The sequence below is a fragment of the Chionomys nivalis genome, chromosome 7 (assembly GCF_950005125.1).
Source record: "Chionomys nivalis chromosome 7, mChiNiv1.1, whole genome shotgun sequence".
NCBI lineage: Eukaryota > Metazoa > Chordata > Mammalia > Rodentia > Cricetidae > Chionomys > Chionomys nivalis.
Genome location: NC_080092.1, coordinates 96,558,372 through 96,580,090, shown reverse-complemented (window position 1 = coordinate 96,580,090; position 21,719 = coordinate 96,558,372). Strand labels below are relative to the sequence as shown.

The window sequence follows — 21,719 nt, the reverse complement described above, 5'->3', positions numbered from 1 at the left end:
AAATGCACCATAAATGACCTGTGCGTCACTCTATCATTTTACTAAGGTTTTCTCTTTAAAAGTCAACTTGATGGGGATGGAGAGGAGGTCAGTGACTAGGAGCACTGACTGCTCTTACACAGGTCCTGGGTCCCTAGCACCCAGCATGGCAGCCCACAGCTGTCTGTAACTCAGGGGCTCCTCCGATGCCCCTTCTGTCCTCCAGCAGCACCAGGCACACAGGTGCTACACAGACATATATGCAGGCAAAACACCTGCACACATTTGAGTAAGAAAAGTTAACCTGATTGCAAGGCATGGTGGCACACACCTTTAGTACCAGCACTCAGGTGGCAGAGGCAGGTGGAACTCTGTGAGTTCCAGGCCAGCCTGGTCTTCACAGTGAATTCCTTGCTGTCAAGAGTTAGAAACCGGGGCCAGGCGGTGGTGGCGCACGCCTTTAATCCCAGCACTCGGGAGGCAGAGGCAGGCGGATCTCTGTGAGTTCGAGACTAGCCTGGTCTACAAGAGCTAGTTCCAGGACAGGCTCCAAAACCACAGAGAAACCCTGTCTCGAAAAACCAAAAAAAAAAAAAAAAAAAGTTAGAAACCAGGGCTGGAGAGATGGCTCAGAGGTTAAGAGCACTGACTGCTCTTGGGAAGGTCCTGAGTTCAATTCCCAGCAACCACATGGTGGCTCACAACCATCTGTAATGAGATCTGGTGCCCTCTTCTGGCCTGCAGGCATGGAGGCTGAACACTGTGTACATAATAAATAAATCTTTAAGAAAAAAAAAAAGTTAGAAACCATCCATGGAGGGGCATGGGGCTAGAGCCCTGATCACTGTGCTGAAGCAGGTTCTTTGGGCTGAGCATGACCTGCCTAGGATATGCGGAGCCCTAGGTTCCTTCCATAGCACCCCAGAAGCAGCTCAGAAGGCAAAGCTGGGAAGCCCGTCGCTTAGCAGTTCTTTTCCGCCCCTTGTAGGCCTACACAGCTTACCTCTCAGGAATGCTGCGCTTTGAACATCAAGAATGGAAAGCTGCCATTGAGGCTTTTAACAAGTGCAAGTAAGTCCTCCCGACCAGACGCAGGGACTGCTCTAGTTAAGGCACAGTCTCTGTGGAAGTTAGGACAGTTTGTTTTCCTTATAGCAAGTTTATTCTCTTTTTATCCTTAGACTATGCTACTCTGTCGTCAGTAAAATACCTTCAAAGGGCTTGTGTTTTTATTTTGACCATGTGTCTTTTGTGAATTTGTTTTCCTTAAATATGGCTGCCATAATGTCTGCCATGTGTCTGCCATTTGTTTTTTGTTTTTTTTGATTTTTTTTTTGATTTTTCGAGACAAGGTTTCTCCGTAGTTTTTGGTTCCTGTCCTGGAACTAGCTCTTGTAGACCAGGCTGGCCTCGAACTCACGGAGATCCGCCTGCCTCTGCCTCCCGAGTGCTGGGATTAAAGGCATGTGCCACCACCACCTGGCTCCTGTTTTTGTTTTTTTATTTTTTTATTTTTTTGTTTTTGTTTTTCGAGACAGGGTTTCTCTGTAGCTTTGGAGCCTGTCCTGGAACTAGCTCTTGTAGACCAGGCTGGCCTCAAACTCACAGAGATCCGCCTGCCTCTGCCTCCCAAGTGCTGGGATTAAAGGCGTGCGCCACCACCACCCGGCTTTTGACATTTGTTTGCTTGCAGAACTATCTATGAGAAGCTGGCCAGTGCGTTCACAGAGGAGCAGGCTGTGCTGTACAACCAGCGTGTGGAAGAGATCTCGCCCAACATCCGCTACTGTGCTTACAACATAGGTGAGCAGGCACCGAGGCCTTGTTCTTCCGCGGACATGGTTTGCTGGGAGGCTTATGTAACTTCTCTGTGTTAACATCCATCCTTGGCCTGAGAGTGTTTGCCTGGTTGGTCTTGGGTCTCACTATGTAGAACAGGCTGGTCTCACACTCTAGAGCCCCACCTACCTCTACCTCCCAAGTGCCGGGATTAAAGGCGTGCACTGCTATACCTGGCTTGGCCTTAGTTCTGAAGACAGCAAAAGTAGAGCTGCTGACGTGCACTGCGGCACGTGAACCCGTGTACACACAGGGTGGTGACGGTGATGAGCTGTCGGTGACAGCCTCACTCAATCTACAGACTGGCTCTTTGGCTTCTGTTTGCATCCCTTTATCTTCTCTACTCCCCAAGAACCGTGTAGAGGCCCAGCCAGGGCTATCTTTTACTTTCTCGGAGGAGTTTCAGGTCCACAGTGAAGCTAAGTGAAAGATGTGAGGATTTTCATGCACATCCTGAGCCCACGCCTGCATAGCCTCCCTCCCACCATCTCCACAGATGTTTTTATTTGTGTGTTTGTGCCTGCCTGAGTTTATGTGTACTGTGTGTATGTGTTGCCTAAGGAGGTTAGAGGAGAGCATCAGATCCCGCAAACTAGGGCAGCTGACTGAGAGCTGCCTGGTAAGGTTACTGGGAACTGAGCCCAGGGCCTCTGTAAGAGCAGCAGACGCTCTTACTACTGAGCCGTCTCCAGCCCGCCAGGGTAGTACTTTTGTACAGTTGCACCTACGTTAACATGCCGTAATGTCTCAAAATCTATAATTAATCCTACGGCTCAGCTTGACATTGAGTTCTTGAAAATTTAGATCAGTGTAATGACATGTATAATGACACGTAGCCACCATTCCTACCAGTGTTTTCAATGCCCCAGTCAGTTTGTTTTTGAAAAACCTTGTCTTCAGAGCAGATGTGTTGATCTGCTGTAGTAACGAATGGGCCCACTTCGTTAGAGGGGAAGTACTGTCACTCTGAATAAAAGATTTCTCTCTCTCTCTGTCTGTCTCTCAGGGGACCAGTCAGCTATCAATGAACTCATGCAGATGAGACTGAGGTCTGGGGGCACAGAGGGGCTCCTTGCTGAGAAACTGGAGGTAATCTATGATATACATGTTTATGGGAGGTGATTTGAAACAGTCTAGATACAACATGTAATTCAGCTCCTGGGGAGATTTGCTACTAATATATGTATCTTTATATTTGTAGCTGCATTACAAAGCTGTTCCCTTAATATTTAAGTATTTAACTTACATGTTTGTTTATTTATTTATTTATTTATTTATTTATTTATTTATTTATTTATTTTTAATTTTCGAGACAGGGTTTCTCTGTAGCTTTTTGGTTCCTGTCCTGGAACTAGCTCTTGTAGACCAGGCTGGCCTCGAACTCACAGAGATCTACCTGCCTCTGCCTCCCAAGTGCTGGGATTAAAGGCGTGTGCCACCACCGCCCAGCCCATGTATATTTATTATCAATATGTGTATATTATCTATATGTCTACTCTTTTGTGTGTTTAATCCTGACTGGTCTGGAACTTGGAGAGATCCACCTAACTCTGCCCGATGAGTGCCAGGATCCAAGGATCCATTAGTGAACTTGATTTCTACCTCGCTGTGTGGCTTTGATAGCCTGGATCTTACTGTGTGGACAAGGCGGCCTTGAGCTCCTATAAATCTGCCTGCCTCTGCCTCCCAAGTGTTAGGATGAAGGTTTTCAGGCTCATTCTATAAGCTGATCTTGAACTCATGATAGTCCTGCCTCGGCCTTAGAAGTGTTGGGATTACAGATGTGAGCCATTATACCTGAAAACCTTTTTCTTCCTGAACAAGTAACATAGATTCATAGAAAAAGTAGAAATGTAAAAAATTGGAAGTATTTGACTTCCCATGAACTGAAATTCATGATACCAGAGAAAATTTTGAATAAGTAGAAATCCTGTCTGTTTTCAGGGTGTGCTGTGTCGGTTGTAGAAAGAGACAGCTGGTAGGTGGCACTGTTGTCACACTGTCGCTGTTCACACTTTAACTTCTTAAACTGCATTGCAGGCCTTGATCACTCAGACTCGAGCCAAGCAGGCGGCTACCATGAGTGAGGTGGAGTGGAGGGGGAGGACGGTTCCGGTGAAGATCGACAAGGTGCGGATCTTCTTACTGGGACTGGCCGACAATGAAGCTGCAATTGTCCAGGTGAGGAGGAGAGGCCTGTGGTGCTCCCAGCTGTGTTTCTGAAGGTCTCCTAGAGTTGAAGCTGTAGTCCCTCAGGGTGCTCATTTCCTCCCCAAACCCAAATGGTTTGGGAGTTGGTAAATCTAGAGATGCACTCCTTTGGCTAAGTCAAGCAGCGGGGAATTACATTCATGGGGTGGAGGGTTTTACAGTGACCCTTGGGGGGGGGTGCTCCCTGCAGAGGTGCACAGCAGGCCAGCAGGTGGTGCAGCTGCTTAGACTCCTGGAGTCTGACCTGTGTCCTCGCCTTCGCGCCCTCAGGGCCACCTCTCATTCCTGGGCCCTGCAGAAGAGCCTGGGTGAACCAGAATGTCTTGTTCTGCATGTGCTCTGTATGTAATAGTCGTGCAAAAGCTGTCCTTGACAGCTACTTACTGCATAATTGCCTGCTTGTGGCTGAGAACAGCCAGAGGCAGTCCCAGAGACACAGGTCCTGGAGCACTTGGTTAGTGAGGCAGCAATGACTGAGGCTCTTGGAGCTCCTCCACGGGAGAGGAAGGGCATCTTCAAAGACAGCAAGGTTCTGACCATGGCCTTTTGGGTATTTCTGAGGCCTGGCAGTTACCAGTGAACCCCAGGTCATGAATGGGACCTGGAGTCTGCGTTGCAACTTGATGAGGATGTTGAGCATCCAGACTTTTCCAGCCACTCTCCACTGTGGCTGCTTTGGGCGGGGGGAGTTTTCAGTAATTGAAGGATTTATTTATTGTATTGCACGTTGCTCTGCCACTTTCTTTTGCTTTGCTTAAAGGGCAGAATGATGGAACAACACCAGAAAATTTGTTTTTCTTAAACTAGAAGATTGAACAGCTAATAGAACTAATTTTTGCTTTTGTTTTTTGAGACAGAGCTTCTCTGTGTGCAACAGCCCTGACTGTCTTGGAACTAGCTCTTGTAGACCAGGCTGGCCTTGAACTCATATAGATCCACTTGCCTCTGCCTCCCAAGTGGTGGCATTTAAAGTGTGCCTCTACACCCAACTTGAAGAACTAATTTTATTTTAGTTTTTTACATTTATTTTGTGAAGGGGCACACACACACACACACATATGTGTTTGGGTTTTTTGTGACTAAGGATTGACATCAGACACCCTAAAGCAGTTGGAGGAGCTGGGACTTACCTCATGGGTAAGAAGTATACTCATGCTGGAGACCTCAGTTCAATCTCTAGTACCAGAAGGAAGAAGGCAGTTCAAGACTGACCAAAGAAGAAACTGGGAAGGAAAAAATAAAATGAAAATCCAGTCAGTATGTCAGCTCATCTAGTCATTACTCTTAAGTATGTGCTTGCAGAATTAAATGCATGTCTTCTGTTTGTCATCCGTCACAGCACACATAATAGCAGTGTGCTTCCTAAGTGCCGCCTTGCCTGTTATCAGACCTGTGCTGCGCGTGGCTCATAGCACCCATAGTGAGGATGCAGCAAAGCTTTCCATAGAAGAGATTTTGTCGTTTGTTTGGTTTTGGGTTTGCAGGGCTGGGGACGAAACCCAGACCCTAAAGCATGTTCGGCAATCACTCTGCCGTCGACTTATGCCTCAGATGGTTTTCATGTTTTGTTTCAAATAGGTTCTCAGTCCTGGAACTCACTCTGTAGACCAGGCTGGCCTCAAACTTGCAAAGATCCACCTGCCTCTGCCTCCTGAGTGCTGGGATTAAAGGCGTGCGCCACCATATCTGACTTTTTCTATATTTTAAATTACTATTGAGAATAGATTTCTCAAAATAAAAGCTATTTTATATCTATTTTATATTATATCTTATATCTAAAGAGCTGTTTATATCATTAAATTTTTATATTTTATTTTTTACCATGGTCAGTCCATGTACGCATGTGGAGGTCAGAGGACAACTTAAAAGCAGTCAATTTTCCCCTTCCACCGTGTGGCTCCTAGAGATTGCACTCAGGTCTTAAGGCTTCGTGGCCAGTACCTTCTAAACCTCCCACTAGGGAAGCAGAAGCAGGCAGATTTCTGTGAGTTCCAGCCATCCAGGGCTACACAGTGAGACCCTATCTCAAAATAAGTAGATTTGATCTTTTTTTAATGTCTGAGTAGGATTGAGAGCACTTACCCTTTCCTAAAAAAAGGAAAAACCCAAACAAACAAAACCTTTTCTTTAGCATATTTCCTTGTGTCTCTGTCTTCTGGACCTCTCTCTCAGTGTGGGGTGAGGCTTGGTTCCTGTGCCCTTGCTTCTCCTATGGGTGTGGTAGGGAATGTGGCTAGACTTGCCTCGTGTGTCTCTTAGTCACACTGCACCATCTCCAGCAGTCCCTACCAACAAGTGAAAACAGCCCAGGACCCCTTCAGTAGTGGAGACGCTGGAGCCCAATCCAATGGCCTTGCCTCTGCTGGCCTGGATGCCCCGCTGGAGAAGAGAGCCTGAGCTGCCCCCCGCCCCATGCTTGGAGTTTCATTAAACAGATCTAGAATTTTCTGATTGACCTAGTAGGCTTCAGACCCTGTGCCATAGGCACACCTGGAAGCCGGGTCCAGCCAAGCTCCCATTCTTACTCAGGGAGTTTGCCCTTTATGTGTGGAGCATGTTCCTGCTGGTTCTGCAGCAGACGGGACTGCTGGGATGTGGAGAGGGAATCCTGTCTCTGCATGTCGGGAGGCGTGTCTCCTTTCAGGAGTCATCTTGGCATCAAGTATAGGTTCTAGAATAAATGTGCTGTTAATACATAAAGACTTCCTGTTTGGAGACATTTTGCCCTGGGCAGGAAGATTTGTGACAAGTTCTCTGATACTTGGTGGTCTCTGAGTCACTGAGCAGTGTGGGTGGCACATGACAAACAAGTCTTCCCCTTCAGACATGCCTTTTCCTTCACTGTGGAAAATGTTCATGAAACCCTGAATGCAGCATAGAGCATGTGGGAGCCGTGGGAAATCTGACCGCCGATGACCGCTGTGAAGAGGGCTAGCATTCTGGCATCCTTTAACATTTCCTACCAATAGGGAAGACAGAGCCTCGTTATTGCCCGCTGTCAGACAACCCCACCCATCTGAAAGGAGCGCTCTGGTGGATCTGTGAGATATGTGGGTTCAGATGGGTGCTGGGGCTGATCCTGTTGTGGCTGACTGAGTCCTAAGTGGTGCCGGGGTGGTCATGTGCCTTACTCAGTTGTCACAGTTCCACAGAAATCTTACATTGAAAATTTAGAGCCCAGGCAGTGGTGGTGCATGCCTTTAATCCCAGCACCTGGGAGGCAGAGGCAGGTTGGTCTCTTGAGTTCAAAGCCAACCTGGTCTATAGAGCAATTCCAGGGCAGCCAGGGCTAGACATAGAAACCCTGTCTCAAACAAGCATACAAAGAATTTGGTTAGATGGTTATGAGGAATTGCACTGGACAGACAGTACTGTGATGTGCTTGGATTGTTCGTTTAAATCTCAGTTAAATGCTGATGCACGATACCTGCCGCACTGTGGAGCGTGGCTGGAGCACCGTCCGTCCTGCACTGTGCTGGTCCGCAGGCTGCTCTGCTGCGGGAACCAGCTGGTGAGGCTTTGTTTGCCTTCAAATTACAGGAAGCCATGGCCCCGATTTGGCGCCGGTTAGTGAGGGACAGGAAAGTCAAGTGACCTGTAAGTGGAAGGGTCTGTTGGTTTACATTGGGCAATCCACAGAGGAGATTCTTTACTCTGGAAAGTAGAGCTTTTTCTCTAAGCTCCTTCATCTCCTGCAGGAGTGGGCCTTCTGGGCGGGGTGCTGGGCTTTCTGGGAGGTTGGTTGGATGTTAATGTTTTTCAGGTTGACTGTTAGTTCTGTGGAAAGTCAAACATAACCATGGAATGCTGCTGTTTTCATTTCACTGGGCCTGCCAGTAGCACGGGTCTGTCTGCTTTCTGCCGTCTGTCGTTCCCTGCTCTGTCAGATTCTTTAGGGCGGATAATGTGGCGTGGCAGGCATTCAGTGAGTGAATCACTTTGTCATCTATCCAGGCCGTGTAGCGGAGGGTGACGCCCAGTACTTGTACAAAGATCGTCAACTCGATCCCATCAATCATTTCTGCCCAAAAGTTGTTCTGCGTTGGCCACATATGTATGACACTGGATCAGGACGTCTAGAGAAGACAACTTAGTCTGGCATTTAGGAGAAATATCTTTTGGTGGGATATTGATTAGTAATGTGTTTTGTGCCTGACTCTAAAAGAAATCGGCTTGTATCTGTAAAGGTGTTTGCAGGCCTCTCTGAGCCATGCTGGCGCCATATTCAGGAGTTTGGCTGGGGCTGTTCACAAGAGATTGTCATAGCTGAGCTTGCTGACTGTCCACATTTCTCATAGAAGGAGGGTGCCAGTAGGGCCATAGCACCCTCACCTGAATATCCAGTTGCATGAATTCTCCCCTAATAGTACAGGACCTTGGGGGAAAGGCTGAGGGAGGGGACTCCATCTGCACAGGCTTGGAGGAGCCATTACCCCTTTTGGGCACAAGCCTTCCAGTGGGAGAGCCTTAAGGTCACCTATTCCTGCCTGTGGTCCCTCACCCTCATTGCTCTGTAAGCCAGATAAACTCATTGGTTCTCCAGAGTGAACAGTGGAGTTAGTTGTGCATGTGTTGGTCACTGGGACCAGTGGAGGGAGGGATGTTTTCGTCTAGGGAAGGCATTGTAGCAATAAAAGGGCAGTTCCGTTGACGTGCAGCAGCTTGACAACAGAAGGAGAAGAGACATCTGCTGTGTTGTTTCCTCAGTGTGAGGAAACAGCATCCTTGGGGGGTCTATAGACTCCCCCAGGGGCACTAGGTGAGGGCCTTCGCAGAATCATTGGAGGTGCGTTCTGTGGTGGGGAGGCACTCCAAGCACAGGGCCCTGGCAGCTTGAGGTGACGCCTGCAGACATGGCTCTCTTCAGCGTGTTCACTTTTCCAGTGTAGTTTCCATCGTCGTATATCATGACACGCTAAGGGATTCACGAGACTGGAGTTAAGATCACGTGTGTTAAGTGGCTCACAACTCTAGCTCCGGGGGATCTGATGCCGTCTGGCCTCCATGGGCACCTGAACTGTATGTACACAGACAAGCACATATATACATTATTTAAAATAAAATAAAAACCTAAGGATATCTTGGGTCAGGTAAGTGTGTTAGTGCGGCGAGAGGATCTGTTACTACCGTGCCCTCCTCCGTTTTGCTCAGAACGGTCTTTTGATGCATTTGCCACTGTTTAGGCTGAAAGTGAAGAAACAAAGGAGCGGCTGTTCGAGTCCATGCTCAGTGAGTGCCGAGATGCCCTGCAGGCCGTGCGGGAAGAGCTCAAGCCTGACCAGGTGCGACCATCTCCTGCCTGGTGCTGCCTCCTCCCCGTCTGTCCTGTCCTCAGGGTGGCCCAGGGTCCCTGCATCACCATTAGCCTTTGGGGCATTTGCAGATGTGATTAGCTTATTAACAAGAGGCCTCTGGGCTGCAGGTTTATGACTTCATTCTCATGGCCTCTTCTTCATAGTGATCCATCCCATGGTTTCAGCCTCTTGTCTCCAGGAGCACTCCTGGTGTGTGGTGCTCCCCTTTTCCATGGTGTGATCCATTCAGGCATCTGGACTGAAAACCTAAAAACCATTTTATATCTCTGGGTCACCACATTCTAGTTCTCGCTATAATGTCTCTCCCTGTTGATGACTACACTGTCAAGGTTCTGTTGAAGCAGAATCTAGAATCTAGGCATGTAGCCCAAGGTGGACTTCAGCTCTTGTTCCCTGAAGAGCTGGGCTTGCAGAGGTTGATAGCCATGAGTGCTTTACACTGGTTCTTGCACAGCATTTTAACTTACACAGAGATGGCCATAAAGGTGAGGTGGTGCAGAATTGTAACATTCTGCAGACAGAGGCAGGAGGATTGCCAGTCTCTTCTACCCCATGCGGTATCATCTCCACGGATGCTAGTGGTTAAGGATGCAGATTGCACTGGGGCTGTTCCCGCTGTTCAGCTGACAGAGCAGGGGAGCCAGGGGAGCCGACTCTGGGTCTGAGGGGACCCTCTGTGGTGCCGTGGTCTCATGGTTCTACACACTGGGTCTTGAGCGTGCTAGGCAAGTCTCTGGGTTTTTGTTTGTGTTTGCTAGTTTGAGCCAGCGTCTCATTAGGTGTCCTGGACTGTGAACAGACGTGGGCATTCCTTTCTCAGTCTCATGATAGCTAGGACTGCAGGTGTGTGTCCTCACACCTGGGGACTCTGATCCGAGTGTTTGGGGTAAAGCACCGAACAGAGGACAGGAACCCTAACTGGCTGTTGCTCAGCATCTGTCACTCAAGGCAACTGGATCATCTTGTCATGTTGTAATGTTGTCTGAGGGTGCGACACTTGAATCTGTGGGCTTTACTTTTGCCTTCTTTACCTTTTCAGAAACAGAGAGATTATACCCTTGATGGAGAGTCGGGAAAGGTTTCTAATCTCCAGTACCTGCACAGGTGAGGGGAGCTGACTTCTGTGTGTTTATGCCAATTTAGAGTTTCATTTTATGTGTATGGGGCACCTGCGTGTGTGTCTGTGCATCACGTGTGTCCCTGTGCCTGTGGAGGCCAGAAGAGGGCATCGGATCCACTGGAACTGGATGTGAGCCACTGTGTTGCAGAGTGGGTGCTGGGAATCAAACCCCGCCCTCTGCAAGAGCAGCCAGTGCTCCTAACTGCAGATCTGTCTCTAGAGCCAGGCTGGTCTTGAATTCATAGAAATCTACCTGCTTGCTGGGCGGTGGTGGCACATATATTTAATCCCAGCACTAGGGAGGCAGAGGCAGGCGGATCTCTGTGAGTTCGTGGCCAGCCTGGTCTACAAGATCTAGTTCCAGGACAGACTTCAAAGCTACAGAGAAACCCTGTCTCAAAAAAACAAACAAACAAAAAAGAACGAAAGAAAGAGAAATTCATCTGCCTCTACCTCCCATATGCTGTGATTAAAATTAAAGGCATGCACCACCACCCAGCTTGCTTGCGTTCTTTTTTTTTTTTTTTTTTTTTAATAGAAAGTTTCATGGGTTTGCATGTACTTCTCTGTCTCGTTCAGTAGGTGCCTATGTTGCTCAGGAGAGAGAGCTAGTAGCTTGGTTCTGTTTAAAGCTGTGGGGCAGTGAATGGGCCTTTTGGTTTGGTTTTCATATATACACGTATACATACACACACACATATGCATTGGTGTCTGGCCTGGATGTATGTCTGTGTGTTGGATCCTTTGGATCTGGAGTTAACAGAAGGTTATGAGCTGCCATATGGGTGTTGGGAATTGAACCTGGGTCCTCTGAAAGAGCAGCCAATGCTCTTAACCACAGATCCATCTCCCCAGCCCTCACTTTTTTTTAAAATTGTGTGCATACTTGATGAGTTTGTGGGGGTTCATGCATGTAAGGTCAGAGGACACTTTGTGAAGCTGGTTCTCTCACCTTTCTGTGGGTTCCAGGGAGGAATGCAGGGGTCCAGGTTTGTGTAGCCAGCAGCTTCGCTAGTTAATCCATTGCTACAGGCCTTGGCTTGTGTGGGTGTGTTATTTTTGTTTTTGTTTTGTTTTGTTTTGTTTTTTTGTGCAGGATCTCACTGGTAGCCTAGGCTGGCCTCAAATTCTTGAGAATCTGTTATAAAGTTTGACCGCAGGGAACAGACCATAGACTCAATCCAATTATAATTAAAAGATTTATTAGATGTTAGCAAGACCAACAGTCTCTGAGCCAAGTTTGAGATTGCTATGAAGGAGGGGTGTGAGGGAGGACTTTTAAAGGGGAAAACCACACAAAGACCTTCGATATCTATGCAAGCAAGTAAAAACTCTTCTGTTCTGACAAATTCAGTGGCTAAGGCAACTCAGAACAGTCTCTGGGTGTCTGTAAGCAAGTTACAGAAGCAAAGAAAAGCACTTTTAAGAAGTAGACAGTCAAGGCTGTACATTTTGAGGGGTCACTAGTCAGGATTATTGGGAAGGATTTTCCTTCCAGGGACTGGAGACAAACATCTGGTGGATACCAAGATAGATGGCTAGCATCAAATGGAGCTTCTTTAGATATAACAAATCCTCCTCCTCGATCTTCTGCATGGAATTTGAGGCATGAGCCACTACCCTAGCCTCAGTCAGTCCCTCTGGAGCTGCTGTGACCTAGAGCTCCCTTTCCTCTGTCTCCCAGGCTGTCCGCTGTTGTGAGCATCTCAGCTCAACTTAATTCCACCTGCAACTCTGCGTCAGTTCAGAGTGTGCCTGGCTTTTTCCTGTGCTCTTGGTCATTGGCCACCCATCTGTGTTCTTGTGGCCTTTTCAGTCCCACAACAAATGTGCCCTGGGTAGGGCTGTGTCAAACTGCTTGCTTATGTTCTTGCGAGACTGCTGCTTTTCTTCTACTTGTTTGTTTGTTTAGCTTTAGAAACTGAGCCTTTGTATGCAGCCCAGCCTGGCCTGGAGCTCGCTTTGTAGCTCAGACCTGCCTCTGACTCCCAGCAGCCCTTCCCTCTCGGCCTCCCAGGAGCTGGGCTTGCAGACCTGAGCCAGTGTGCTGGCCCCTTTTGCTCTTTTATGCACATGATTCAATTCTCTTGTCAGCTTCATTTTTCTTTCTCTTCCTTTGAAATAGTTACCTTGTTCAGTGTAAGGATTTTGGATATGTTTTTTAAAATATGTGTTGGGCCATCAAGTCACACTAGTAGAAGAGCACACGGAGCCTTGCTGCTTCATCTCAGAGAAAAAAAGAAGAGTATCCTTAAGAAAACACAAAGTGATATTTTACTTGAAAATTCCACTTCTCACCCAACTTCCCTTTGAATTTGACCTTGAAATCTTTAAGTTTCTTGCTGACTGTTTAGAACTTACACAGTAACTGTGGTCCTCCGTCTCCAGCCCTTCCTCTCCTGTGTTTGGTTGTTGTTTGTTTTGTTTCAGCAGAGGTAGAGTTTACTGAGAGACTCTGTTGACAGTAATGGATGCTTCTCATAAATACTCAACTCCCAGAGGCCCAGCAGGGTGTAACTCGGTGACAAGGTTTTCCTAGCATGCCTGCCTTAGGCCCCCACAACAAACACAACACACACACACGTGCACACACACACTCTCTTCCCTTGTAGCACTTGATCTCCAGTCTTGGGGGTTTGGTATTTGTGATTGTCAGTTGACTGTCAGATGACTCCCGATCCTTGATTATCACACACGGTTGGCCCAAGATGTTATCCTTTTTAATCAGCCTGAGGAGAAAGAGGCTCCTGGAGAGCTCCGCACCTGTGTGTGGAGCCCAGAGTCAGAGCTGAGCTCACCTCCTGACTAGAGCAGGGCCTCTCAGGCTGAGGACGCAAGACAGTGAAGCCCTTGCCCTGAGGTCACCTTCCCACCTGCAGAGAAGGCTGGTTCAGGCTGTGGAGGGCAGCTTTGGTATAAAAATGATGAGTCAGGAATCAAGTACCTTTTGTATTTTCATGGAACTTTGTACACCTATACCTACTTGTGTATAATAACTACTTTTAGGAAAATTTCTCTCATAACCTCACCTATTTCTCAAATTTAATTTTTTCAGTTATTTTAACATTCTTTACCTATTTACGTGTTATCTCTCAAAATGTTGCTATTCTTGACTTGGTGTCTTTTATGCCCACTGTGGCTATAGTCTCCCCGGCTCTGCACACGCTCCACTGAGCTGTGTCCACAGTGCTTTCTCCTTCTCATCCATGGCGTAGCCTCTTAGAGTGAGTGGGCCACATGGTGACTTGCTGCTGCTTCCTGAAGACTGAGAGCTCTGAGGCCTTGGGAAAGGGTGTGAAGGGTCAGAGAACCCTGCAGCACCACCCTCACTGCCCCAGTCAGTCCCCAGTCTCTCCAGTACTTCTCAGAACATGACTGGCATGTGCATTGCAGCTACCTGACCTACATCAAGCTGTCAACAGCCATCAGGAGGAACGAGAACATGGCTAAAGGGCTGCACAGGGCTCTGCTGCAGCAGCAGCCAGAAGACGACAGCAAGCGCTCTCCCAGGCCTCAGGACCTCATCCGGCTCTATGACATCATTCTGCAGGTAATCCTTGGGGCCTGGAAAGGCAGCCTGCCCTCTGCTATCTTGAACACAAAATGATTTGGGTAGTGAAGGGCTGTTGAGAGCCAGGAGTGACTAGCAGAAGACAAAGAAAGGTCTTGGAGTAATCAGAAGCCTCGTGCTCCATATTTCAGGCATTTTGAGGTGATAAATGCACCCACAGGCATTCACTAAGTGCTTTCCAAAGGTCTGAGGGCATCCAGAGACTGAATCCGTACTATCACCGGCTGAGAGTTGGTCAGTTAGTAAGCTTGTTACACATAGGCCAGGCATGGTGAGTCACACCTGAGATCCTGGCACTGGGATGCCCATGCAAACTGTAGTGCGTTCAAGGTCAGTGGACCCTGCATCTTAAGTCCTCTGCAGAGAACCTGAGTTTGGGTCCCAGGACTCAGGTCAAACCTCACTCACAGTCATCTGTAGCTCCAGCTCCTGGGGATCTGACTTTTCTCTGGTCTCTTTGGGCACCTGCACAGGTGGCATACACAAACACACATACACATAAATAAAACTAAAACATTTTTTAAAAAAAAGATGGTGCTGGGCCTTTAATCTCAGCACTTGGGAGGTAGAGGCAGGTGGATGGATCTGTTAGTTTGTGGCTGATGCCAGCTGGGACTGTCGACATAGTGAGTTCCAGGACTGCCAGGGCTACATAATAGACCTTGTCTCAAGAAAAAGAAGCCGGATGGTGGTGGCGCACACCTTTAATCTCAGCACTTGGGAAGCAGAAGCAGGTAGATCTCTGTGAGTTTGAGACCAGCCTGGTCTACAGAGTGAATGCCAGGACAGCCAGGGCTGTTACACAGAGAAACTCTGTCTTGAAAGAAAAAAAGGAGAAAAAAAAAGAAAAGAAAACATAAAAACAAAAAGAAGAAAAAAGAAAGGTAGAGAAGAGTTGAGAAAGATGCCTGATGCTGACTTCTGCCCTCCATGTGCGCGTGTGCACACATATCCATACATGTAGGTGTATGCATACACAGACCAACTGCCTGTCAGATGAGTGGACGGTCTAAAGGTGTTCTGGTCTGTGTGTTCTGAGGAGTCTCTGAAGGCTGGAGAGAGGCGTTGAGTGGTGAAGGACAAATGCACTTTTGGTGTGGGGAACCGGAGGGCGCCAGGCCTGCACTGCCAGGTCGCTTTCCTGATTCCTACTATTCTAGTGTGGACGCTGTCTCTGCCCTTGTCTGTCCCTGGAAGGTCTTCTGACAGGATCTCTCTGAGACTCCTCTCATGGATTTTCTTGTTGCATCTGTTGTACAGAATCTGGTGGAATTGCTGCAGCTTCCTGGCTTAGAAGAGGATAGAACCTTCCAGAAAGAGATAAGCCTCAAGACCCTGGTGTTCAAAGCTTACAGGTAATGTCCTTCAGGATGAGCAGGGTTCTGCTGTGTGTCCCAGCGGTAAGCTTCGCAGCCCGTCCTGCCCTGTGGTCCCACGCGGTCATTGGAGGACGCTCAGTGTTGACAGGAAGTTTTTTTTTTTTTTTTTTTTTTTGCTTTTTTCAAGACAGGGTTTCTCTGTGGTTTTGGAGCCTGTCCTGGAACTAGCTCTTGTAGACCAGGCTAGTCTCGAACTCACAGAGATCCGCCTGCCTCTGCCTCCCGAGTGCTGGGATTAAAGGCGTGCGCCACCACCACCCGGCCTGATAGGAAGTTTTTACAGGGAGCCCCCAGCAAAGATGGCAGCAGTCGTTTCAAAGTTCTTCATCTGCATTCTGGGAGACTTTGGGCTTCCCTTCTCTTGCTTCTTCCCTCCCAGTGGAAGCACTGGAAGAGCCAAGCATTGGAAAGGGCATTGGCGGACTAGAACAGCCGGTTCAGGGAACCCAAGCTGAGCGGGAGGACGCTGGGCATCTCAGTTCCTGAGATGAGGCCAGGTGTGACTCACTCAGAAGTGGACACTCAGCAAAGCCAGGGATCTAGGCAGATGGTAGAGGAGAGTGTGCACGCCCTCATCTTTCACTGGCTCGCTTGCTCTTGGACTCCCTAGGGCGCCCTGCCTTTGCTCATCAGGGGCAATACTAAGGTTCTGTTGGGCCCCATAAATCTTGGTTTGGTTTTTGAAAAGAGATGATTAGGGATGGATAAACAGTTGTGTCTTCGACATGTAGGCAACGGTGAATGATTGATTAGGGATGGATAAACAGTTGTGTCTTCGACATGTAGGCAACGGTGAATGAGGGTTCCTGTTGGATCTGATCAGCATTGCTCCATTGCCGGCCTCTAGTTGCCACCATCCTTGGGAACCGCCTCCTTTGCAGGCAGCCAGCAGAAGTCAGGGGCTTGTGCTGGAGCCGCAGTGCTGGAGGTGCTGGGGCTGCTGGAGCGCACCCGGAAGTGTGCCAGCACCCAGATTGCTGACGTGTGCTAAGGGCTAGGGTGGGGTTTCCCAGACCAGGATCCAGAGTTAAGAATCCTGTTTCCAGATTTCACATTGAGCCTGACAGCAAGGACAGCCTGGCGGCAGGCAACTGTTGCCTTAGAGCGCTGTGACTCTTTCCCCATCAGGTGTTTTTTCATTGCTCAGTCCTACGTGCTGGTGAAGAAGTGGAGCGAAGCCCTCGTGCTCTATGACAGGGTTCTGAAGTACGCAAATGAAGTCAGTTCTGATGGGGGCGCCTTCAAGAACAGCCTGAAGGTAAGCTGGTGATCTCTCCTTGTTTCCAAGCTTCGGTGAGGGGTACGGGGTCTATGAGGAGACAGCAGCTGGCAGCTTCTGAGGAAGCCCTTCCCCTCCCATCATCCTGAGTCATCTTTGGTGTGACCTACCCTGCTCTAGGCCTGAAGAGGACGTAGCTGTGACAGACAGCATTTCATCCAGCTGTGGTGGGGCACACCTGTTACCCTTGCCCTGCAGAGGCTGAGGCTGAGGATTAGGAGTGTGAAGCTACTCTAGGCTTCAGAGCAAGCTCAGAGCCAGCCTTGACTCCACAGAGACAGAGTGGAAAATGCCACTTCTCCCGTTAAAAAGAAACAAACCCTTGTCTTGTTCTCAGATTGGCTACTCATGGAAGTCATCTGACAAAAGTTTTAAAAGATTGATGTGTCCTCATCAGAGGGTCTGGTTTTGACTGGGGTGGGATCTGGAGTGGACACTGGAGTTTTTGAAGCTCCATGGTGATTCTGATGTCAAGGCGTGACCTTCTTCCTGCATAACACCTGCTAGGGACTGGCTGCCTTTAGGGATGCAGCCTCCAGCACTTGCAGCCTGCTGTCCAGCACGCAGGCAGCGGAGGCAGGAGGAGCTTGAGTTCTAGGCCAACCTGGGCTGCATAATGAGTTCTAGACCAACAGGACCATGTAGACCCTAAAAAGTTAAATGAGCAATAGCTGGCTACGTAAAGGAAGCCATGTTCTGTAAGCAGAGCCTGTTTAGAAGCAAAGCGGGTGTTACTGGTGTGGTCACAGGCCAGGCCAGCACAGAGCGGCTGCTGTGTGTGCATAACACACCATGCCCTGAGAGCCTGGCTGTGCCCTCTGGAGAGCACATGGGTTGTTGCAGCCACAGTTTGGCTCACCGTTTGTGGAGACAGCTGACCCTGCATTGCTCAGAGTGCTCGAGTCCCGGACTTCAGTCCTCAGCGTGATGAAGACGATGTCAGAGGCCAGTAGTATTTGAGAGAGAGGAGGGATGGGTGAGAACACAGCCATTGTGAGCATGGTAGAAGTGACGACACACGCCTTTAATCCCAGCACTCAGGAGGCAGAGGCAGGTAGATCTGTGTTAGTTTAAGGCCAGCCTGGTCTACAGAGTGAGTTCCAGGACAACCAGGACTACACAGAGAAACCCTGTCTCAAAAAACAAAAGGAAGTGGTGGGGCAGACTGGCATCATGGCTTCCATCTATAGTCACAACAGTGGGGAGGCTGAGGCAGGAGAAGCACCATGAGTTTAGCCAACCTTGGAGCCTTAGTGAGATCCTTGTCTCTAAAGGAGGGGGAGGGGGAGACAACTGCAGAGGGGTGAGCTGGGTGAGGCCTGGGCATCCCACCCTTTTTCTTGGGGGGTGGCCCAGCATTTGCCCTTGACATGCTTCAGGGGCTCTCATTTGCCAACTGGACGTCCAGAGCTCCCCCGGGTGCTCCTGAAGATGGAGTTAGCAGTTGTGTGCACTCTAGGTATCGGGCCTGGGCTGCATGCTGCATTGAGCTTGACCAGCAGGGTGCGGATGCTCTTGGGCGGGCGTTGTTTTCAGTTGTGTCAGCCTTTTCCTTGAACTTGGTTCTCCTGCCTCTACCTCCCAAATGCTGCGATTACAGCATTAGCCACCAGGCTAGTAGAGACATTTTTTTAAATAGACTTTTTTTTTTTTGGTTTTTTGTTTGTTTGTTTGTTTTTGAAACAGAGTCCTGGAACTCGCTCTTGTAGGCCAGGCTGACCTCAAACTCAAAGATCTGCTTCTCCCCAAGTACTGGGATTAAAGGCATGTAGCACCACTGCCTGACTGACTTTTTCTTTTTCTTTTTTTAAGTCTAAAAAATCTCACAGATGGTGGCGCACGCCTTTAATCCCAGCACTTGGGAGGCAGAGGCAGGCGGATCTCTGTGAGTTCGAGACCAGCCTGGTTTACAAGAGCGAGTTCCAGGACAGGTTCCAAAGCCACAGAGAAACCCTGTCTCGAAAAACCAAAAAAAAAAAAAAATCACAAAGCCCCAGTGAGGTCACCTAGCACAGGCTCATGTGGCTGCTGCTCCGCCTGGCCTGTTGGTGAGTGTGTGTTGTCTGTTACTGCAGGACCTGCCTGATGTGCAAGAGCTCATCACTCAAGTGCGGTCGGAGAAGTGCTCGCTGCAGGCTGCAGCCATCCTGGGTGAGCCGCCCCAGACCTCTGGCGCTCTTCCTCCACACCCACGCCACTGGTTTACCATAGAAAGCATTGTTTGGGTTACTCTCTTAAGACTGCTATTTCCTGGCCTTATTGTCTACCACACGAGGCACTGACTGTGCAGAGGGATTGGAAAAGCCCAGTCGCTGCCCCTCTCTTCAGCATCTTCCAAACCCCACAGCTCCTAGGGATTAACCACAGTGGATCTGGGCTTTGTCGCTGTTTATTCCCCTTCTTCAACCAAGAGGGAAGCCTCACACTCTCTCTGCCCCTGCTGACGGGCTTTGCTCGGTATTTAGAGCCATGCTGACCACCGTGGTGGAAAGCCTTATGTGGCAAGCATGTGCGGAGTCCCCATCCTTACTGAATCCCTGTAAAATTTTCAGATGCAAACGACTCCCATCAAGCAGAGCCATCTTCTCAAGTCAAAGACAATAAGGTAAGGCAGCTGTGGCATTTGGGGAGTAGGAAAACACTCCACTCCGATTCTAGGCACCCCTAATTCTTCCCTTTTCTTGCCCAGACACCCACAAACGACTTAGATGCCTTGCTAGTTGTCCATGTCCCCAGGGAAGTAGAGAACAGTCTTGCCTCAGTGTCAGTAAATAATGAAAGCTGGGAACGTGCAGCTGGAGAGAGAGCAGTTAAGAGCGCTTGTTGCTCTTGCAGGATCCCAGGTTTGATTTCATGCAGCCATGTGAAGGTTCATAACCATCCCTAACCTCAGTTCCAGGGGAGCTAAAGCCCTCTTCTGACTTCTGCAGGCACTAGGCATGCGGGTGGTATGTTCAGGCAAAACATTCATACATACAAGAAAAAAGCAAAAATAATAATAGTAACAATAATAAAAGATAAGTTAGGAACATGCTATGTAGACATCAGGCAGGTGTTCACACGTGCCCATACAAACTGAGACCGAAAGAAAGCACATGTAAGCTGCATGCCCAGCACAGTAAGCATACCACTGTGGGCCTTCTGATGGACATTCTGATCTGTCTTCCAGCCTCTGGTTGAACGGTTTGAGACCTTTTGCCTGGACCCTGCCCTCGTCACCAAGCAAGCCAACCTCGTGCACTTCCCACCAGGATTCCAGCCCATCCCCTGCAAGCCTTTATTCTTTGACCTGGCCCTCAACCATGTGGCCTTCCCACCTCTCGAGGACAAGTTGGAGCAGAAGACCAAGAGTGGCCTCACAGGATACATCAAGGGCATCTTTGGATTCAGGAGCTAACCAGGCTCTTCCTCGGGGGCAGGGAGGCCCTGACTTACTCTATATTGTGAGACAGACCCAGCAAGTTCCATGGCATTAAATCCAGGTCTGCAAATGGCTGGCGGGCAAAGCTCAGCATCTCAGCCCTGAGTCCCTACATCTTGTGTGTTTGTGACTTACTTTCATAACCTGTCATCTGCTGGGCCCAGAGTCGGGGTCTCTGTCCCCTGTGCCTCCTGGGGACTACTGCTGTCCTAGCCCTTGTAAGCCATGGCTGATCACTTTTGGTCAATGTGTTTGGGAGTTCCATACCAGACTCGGGGGATCTTGGGAGTGTTTGTCCTCGGTCCTCGGTCCCATGGATTTGAAACAAACTCCTCCTCTCTCTGAGCATCCAGAATCCCCTGAAGTCTGTCAGTGGCTGAAGCATGGGCAGTGTACCCCAGGATTATGGTCAGCCTTACCCCTCCTCTGAGAACAAGCAGAGCTCTCTATTTTTAACTATGTTACACATAAACAATGAAACCAAATCTTCTATTAAAAGACAAAGATGATGGAGACTGTGCCCATTCTTTCCTCAGCGGCCGCGAGGGCAGGTGCGTCCTGCCTGGCCAGCCCAGCTGCTGCCAGAGTGCCCATCTGTGAGTGCAGATGCCATCCCACTTCCGTCCTCTTCCTCCATACCCTGTCGCTGTTTTCTGTGGACATACTTTTCTCTAATTTCTGCTACAGCATCAGTAATGGACATCCCAACAAGCAGTGTAAGAAAGAATAAACCTCTGGAGTCCCTTTGGAGAGCAAAGGTTCTTTGTTCTACCGTGGAGGGGGAATCCACCAGGAATGAAATGTTGGCTCCATGTGGTTCAGACCAGAACACACTGGATGGAGCAAGGGCAGACTGTATCCCAGCATGCATACCTGCATACCGGGTGGAGGAAACATGCCGGGGTTCCGGAGACGCCCTAGGCAATTGCTTGGGCATCAGGGAGCCTCGAAGCAGTTTATTATGTATAATTTTGTCTGTTCTGGGACTCATTATTTTTTTTTTGTTTTGAAGTTTAACAATCTGCTTGTGATTTAAGAATTTCCTTTGCCCCTCTGCCTCCCTCCCTTCCCTCGCTCTGAAGATAGAGCAAGATGGCTGACAAGAGCTGACAGCTGGCTTTAGTACAACGTGCGAGGGGGTGCCAGGTCATATAATTTTCTTTGGGGATTGGTGATGGAGCCCAGGTCCTGCACACACTGGGTCTGCCCTACTCCTTGGTGCTGCAGCAGCACAGGCTGCGGCCATGGCTCTGTGTTGGATAGAGGGCTACTCAACCCCGAAATAACCACACAGAAACTGTATTAATTAAATCACCATTAGCTCTAGTTTCTTATTGGCTAACTTACATCTTAATTTAACCCATCTCCATTTATCTGTGCATCACCACAAGGTCGTGGCCTCCAGCAAAGTTTCAGCACTTCTGTCTCCAGCAGCAGCTCCATGGCTTCTCTCTGACTCCGCCTCCTTTCTCCCAGCATTCAGTTTAGTTTTCCCTGCCTAACTCTGTTCCCCTACAGCTCTGCTATAGGCCCAGAGCAGCTCCTTTACTAACCAGTGATATTCACAGCAGAGGGGATCCCACATTAGCTCTGCATTTCCCTGTA

General features: G+C 48.9%; 1 protein-coding gene across 1 annotated transcript in view; it reads left to right on the top strand.

Moving 5' to 3' along the window:
* Srp68 (signal recognition particle 68) overlaps window positions 1–21,389 on the top strand; it is a 32,095-nt gene extending 10,706 nt beyond the window's left edge. The window contains exons 5-16 of the mRNA XM_057774718.1: window positions 968–1,050; window positions 1,673–1,782; window positions 2,825–2,907; window positions 3,859–3,999; window positions 9,213–9,311; window positions 10,384–10,448; window positions 13,858–14,014; window positions 15,296–15,390; window positions 16,543–16,672; window positions 18,769–18,844; window positions 19,246–19,298; window positions 19,863–21,389. Coding sequence (XP_057630701.1) covers window positions 968–1,050; window positions 1,673–1,782; window positions 2,825–2,907; window positions 3,859–3,999; window positions 9,213–9,311; window positions 10,384–10,448; window positions 13,858–14,014; window positions 15,296–15,390; window positions 16,543–16,672; window positions 18,769–18,844; window positions 19,246–19,298; window positions 19,863–20,090 — 1,320 coding nt within the window. The 3' untranslated portion in view covers window positions 20,091–21,389. The remainder of the gene's footprint in view (window positions 1–967; window positions 1,051–1,672; window positions 1,783–2,824; window positions 2,908–3,858; window positions 4,000–9,212; window positions 9,312–10,383; window positions 10,449–13,857; window positions 14,015–15,295; window positions 15,391–16,542; window positions 16,673–18,768; window positions 18,845–19,245; window positions 19,299–19,862) is intronic.
* Window positions 21,390–21,719: the final 330 nt, after the last annotated feature.